The sequence below is a fragment of the Etheostoma spectabile genome, chromosome 3 (assembly GCF_008692095.1).
Source record: "Etheostoma spectabile isolate EspeVRDwgs_2016 chromosome 3, UIUC_Espe_1.0, whole genome shotgun sequence".
Taxonomy (NCBI): domain Eukaryota; kingdom Metazoa; phylum Chordata; class Actinopteri; order Perciformes; family Percidae; genus Etheostoma; species Etheostoma spectabile.
Genome location: NC_045735.1, coordinates 3,122,296 through 3,127,386, shown reverse-complemented (window position 1 = coordinate 3,127,386; position 5,091 = coordinate 3,122,296). Strand labels below are relative to the sequence as shown.

At 43.9% G+C, this 5,091-nt stretch overlaps 1 protein-coding gene across 9 annotated transcripts in view; it reads right to left on the bottom strand.

Moving 5' to 3' along the window:
• Positions 1 to 645: 645 nt before the first annotated feature.
• Positions 646 to 5,091, bottom strand: part of usp32 (ubiquitin specific peptidase 32) — a 59,343-nt gene continuing 54,897 nt past the window's right edge. For all 9 annotated transcript variants that reach the window (XM_032508290.1, XM_032508296.1, XM_032508313.1 and 6 more), the window contains 4 exons: positions 3,346 to 3,571; positions 2,686 to 3,143; positions 2,497 to 2,589; positions 646 to 2,253 (listed from right to left, as the gene is read on the bottom strand). In XM_032508290.1, coding sequence (XP_032364181.1) covers positions 2,080 to 2,253; positions 2,497 to 2,589; positions 2,686 to 3,143; positions 3,346 to 3,571 — 951 coding nt within the window. In that variant the 3' untranslated portion in view covers positions 646 to 2,079. The remainder of the gene's footprint in view (positions 2,254 to 2,496; positions 2,590 to 2,685; positions 3,144 to 3,345; positions 3,572 to 5,091) is intronic.

The following is a 5,091-nucleotide window of genomic DNA, read 5'->3' as shown; positions in this document are numbered from 1 at the left end:
ATTTAACACTTTTTTCTCTTCTCACTTTGCTGCAGTGATGTTCACGTGTACTGCAGGACACTGCAAACATCACTGTTGGGTGTGGTTACAGGAGCCACTAGGCACAAAGAAACACCCGTGACAATTTCAACCAAAGAGAGACGTAAAAGTCTGTTTTTCAAGCTGATGTTAAACTCCACGGATTGTACACATCAAATGGTTTTCCAGATGTTGAGCACTAGTGCATATGTGGAAAGAAGTATTTTGTGTCTCCAGAGGGAGCGGTGTGAAGTCTTAAAATGTCCTCATGTGATGTCACTTGATTCAGCGTCAAATGGGGCTAAAGCTTACATCTGTAAATGAAAAAAGATAAAGAATCTGGGTGCGTGGAGTTTGAAAGAAGTGATCCTGTTAGACCTCTGTAGCCGTTTAACTGCTACTGTTATAACACACCCGGATGCCTGATTGAATTGTTAGCCGCCGAGTTGCATTGTGGGTAATGAAGGTATTGGTCAGTATTGACAAAAAAAGATGAACGTGTGACATAAAAAAAAGATGACATCTTGCATTATGACGGATTGATTTTGATCAGTTTGCTTTTACTGGCCTTTGTGGGTCCGACAATGTTATAGGAGTGCAAATCTAAATCGGTGGAGTACTCTTTTAAGTTACTCTTTAAATAATATAACGTTTAAAGGAAAGGTAAAATCATTTGCGGCCCAACTTTTTCTGGTTTCTTATTGGGGAGCATATGAACATTAGTATTCCAGATCAGTTTGCATCTCAACAGTTGAGAATTGCAGCAAGTAAAAGGTTGATGTTGCAGCGATGTGAAGACAAGCCCGATGCCGCTGGTGTAGCTTTGAGATTAACATCCATTTACAACCTGAAGTGGCTACTGAAGCCCGCCTCAAGAAGCAAATAATCACAACAATAAAATAAATCTTTTAAAAACAACTCATTTGCAGAACAAAAAAAACAAAAAAAGTATTGAACATATACTGTATGTTACTCTTCAAGCCTTCTTTTGAGATCATGGCACCTGTCCTAAACAAACCCAGATTGATGCTCAAGCTTTTTGAGTTTCTAAGAAGTTATGGGTACAGACAGGTCAACAATTCACAAATCACCACTGATATTTGGCAACAGTGGAATGAAATAGTTTTGGCTAAAAATGCCTAATTGTATATCCACATCAGGGCCTGTGTGTACCATGATTCCTACCCTGGATGGAAGCATTTTATGTGTTATTAATAATACTGTCACAGACTTTGAGGGTACAGTTGGCCAACAGACTGCAGAAAGCGATGAGGTAGCATGTGACTTATGTTTTCTCTAGTGACACTATCGCTAACAAAACCTTTCAGAACCTTACTTTTTTTTGTCTTTTTTTTTTTTTAAAGCTTGTCATAGTATCCAATACACTAGATACCAAATGTCACCATCATGTTCTGTGGCGTCAAACATGACATTAACACAGGTTCTTTAACTCTTGGGCCCCATTTACACTTGGCATTTAAAACTCAACCTGTATCCAATCATTGGCTTTGCCTGGACTTCATTCTATGGCGTCATTAATTTCCTTCTTCAGTTAAGATATTCAGGCTTGGATCACATGATAACTCCAGGTGGAGATGTTTTTTTCTTTGTTATTATTCTTTTCATTTGGACATCACAAGTGATAAATGCACAATAACAAAGCAACCACTTCATGACTTGGCCATACTGGCATACATTCAGAGATGCATTAGTATGCAAGTTAGTTACATGTATGTTATGGCGGGGTTCTTCACGAGGGGGGAGGGGGGGGGGGGGGGGGGGGGGGGGTTGTTTTGTCGGGCTCAACAAAGTGCACCAGTTTAGTGCTTTTTCCAGGGCTTCATTGTTGTTTCGGCAAATCTTTGCACTAAAATATGTTTGCGATCAAGTGTAGAAAGTGCTGCGACGCATCCCTAAAGACAGAGACCACAGTCTGACTCCAGTCATTAGCAGTTTGTTAGAATTCCTCCAAACGATCGGAACGTCTGGTGCTTCCTGCTCAGAGCAGGAGGCGGGAGCAGAGAGCAGGTGTAGTGCTGGCTGATGGAAGACGAGGTGCGATCACTGGAGGACACAGTATTTCTTGTAGTCGGACTCGAAATCTTCATCCATGCTACTGGTGTCGGCCATCTTCTTGCCATCAATCTTTGGCAGAAACTGGGAGTAGTCGACTCCTTGCTGCTCGTAGAAGAGGATGTACGCCGAGTCAGTGTCGATCTCCTCAGAGTGCACTTCCTGGAGGACATTTATTTTTGTAAAACAAAGAGGTGTCGTTATGAGATGTTCAATTCTGGAAAACATTACAGGCAGACTTAAAGATATGTGATGGTGTGTGTCCACCACTAGATGCCTCCAATGTCAAGCATTTCCGCCAGGACTTTGGTATGGTTGTGATGTCACAGTTATCCATGGCAATAATCAAAATACAGTAATGAAAGGTATGCTATAAGTTCTGGAGGTAGAATATGAACGCCTTACCTTACAGCTGCTGTCATTATAGCAGTACCATTTCTCATTGGGGTTTTTGGCATACGTCACATAGTGGCCTCCTCCCATGATTCCTGAATGACACTGACAAGATAAAGCACAACAATATTTTAGACCATTTTCACAGCAGAAAAGCTTAAAATGACTTATGTGACGGTGATGTTGATGCGTGATACTTACTGATATTGCATAGAGGTTGTAGATGGCGTCCAGACACATGTTGTCACTGTGCTGGAGCAGCGAGTTGTCAGGGTCCATGCTGCTCTCTGTGCTGCAGTCTGAGCTCAGTCCGTTGCTGTCACCGTTCACCAGGACCACGTCACAGAGGCTGCTGGACACCTCAGTACCGCACGATGCCTCTGACGCGATCACGTCTCCTGATCCAGGGAGGCTTGATTCTTCCGCCCCTGCCGAGCTCCCCTCTGTGTCCGGCCGTGGTGCACCGTCCTGTGGCTCAGCCTCAGGATTAGCAGCTCCATCCAGGTTCTCCTTGCTGTTAGAGAGGCGGTGTCTGCTGCCCAGCTGGGGAAGGCGTAGCCGGCCTGGCCTGCGGCCCACGCTGCCGGTCTTTGGGCTGCCTGAGGGGCTGCTGGTCCGGCTGAGAGAAGGCGTTGACTTCCTGCTAGAGGCAGGGGAGGCTGTTGGGAAACCACAGAGTTAAATAAACGTCCCCTGCCATTGGGCCATCAGCTGCTCTGCTTGTTTATACCGCCGTCTATTTTGTTTCACAAGCTGTCATGCTGTTGAACATCAAACACATAATGCATATGTCTCTTTAAAAATGTAAGCAGTCTCAGTGCATGATTTGCTAAATATTAGGCTTAAATCAACATGTGGAACCTTTGGAGAGGTTGCAGAAACCAGCGGGGGCAGAGATGGAGGACAGGTTGTCTTCTCCGACCCTCAGCAGATCCTCGCTCTTACTGCGGGAGTGAAGGCAGTGCTGCTCCAGGTCTCTGGGAGCCAGGAAGGCGCTGGGGTCAAAACTCTCCCTCGGGAACTTGACAATCTTCTGGGATTTGATCCAACGACCATTTACAAACTGGAAGCGCTTCAGGTGCACAATCTGAAGAAGAGAACACCCATATACTGTGTTGTCCTTCAACTAGTTTCAATACAAACAGTAAATACTACTGAAAACTAGGGCTGCACGATATGAGGAAAATATTTAATTATGTCTGACTGATATTAACAATTTTGGAGGGAATGATCATTTTGTATCGTTATTCTCATTTTCATTGAAAAATATTGACATTAAATCAATGTAAATGATTATAGTGTGATTTTTTTGCAGGGATCTGTACCAAACAAAGATTATTTTTCTTTAGTCTGTAGTAGGAGTGGAATGGTTCATGTACTCGTATTGAACTGAAACGGTATGGGCGTCACGGTTCGGCACACAAATTTACACGGAGAATACAAGGTATAAAAATAAAACTCATGTCAAATTATCAAAAAAAACTAATGTAATGCGGAACTACTGTTAGATACCCGGAAGGACTCCTAATCTGTAGCCCCACCTTAGCTATGAAGCTAGCGCGCAGTATGTAGCGTATATATGCAGTTTTAGTGAGTCAGAGATAGCAGCACCAAGTGTTAACTCAGTGACTGTGTCGCTGGATTTTGTGACTTTTCAGACCCCCTTAGCAAGTTTTTTTTTTTTTTTTGAACGACTAGCGACATATATGGCAACTTTCTGTAGAAATGACGCCGGTATTGTACAGCGAGCACGCAAGGTATTTCTCTCATGTGGCCGCCAAAACGGTCTTCTGTTCTGTGACTGAGGAGGGGGGACAAGGTGCGGTGCCGGTGTAGGGACGGGAGACAGCGGGACGCAACGGCAGAAATACGCCGCTTAGCTGGCCTGGCCCTGGGCAATATATAATATATTATACTATATTAGATTTAGCCAGGCAGGCAGCAGCTTCCTGCGGTGAAAAATGGCCGGGAGATGTGACAACGTTGCATTTATCAGGTAATTAGGGCCCGAGCGCCAAATGCGGCGAAGGCCCTATTGAAACTGAAGAAATTATTATTATTTTTTTCCCGGCGAATGAATTGCCTTTACAGGGACTTATCATATTCAAAAACTCACCAAATTTGGCGGTCGCATCAAGTCTGGTGAATAGGCGCACAAAAATGGCTCGCTAACGGCCCCTTCAAAGTTAAGAAAATTGAGCCCCTAGGCCACGCCCCTTTCCATAACATTTGAACCGTTTAAGGTACAGTCTTGTGTGAGGTGTCATTGAACTCAGCAGAGACTTCCTTTTTCATTGGTGATGGTTTCACCCGTCCCCTTATAATCGGCCATGCCCCCTTTCACAGATAATGAACTGTATAACGTAGAGTCTTGTCTGAGGTATCATTGAACTCAGCAGGGAGTTAATTATCATTTGGGAAGATCTTCGGTGTCTGAGTGACGCGCAAATGCACGGTCGCAAGGAGCGGCGTCTGCCAGTAACCCTGACACGCAAAGGTTGGCGAAGGCCCGTCCAACGCTGCTTGCAGCTTTAATTATTTTCATAATATTTTACTGAGTATCTAATTTAGTTACTTTTTGGAAGAAGTAACTAGTAACTGTAATTA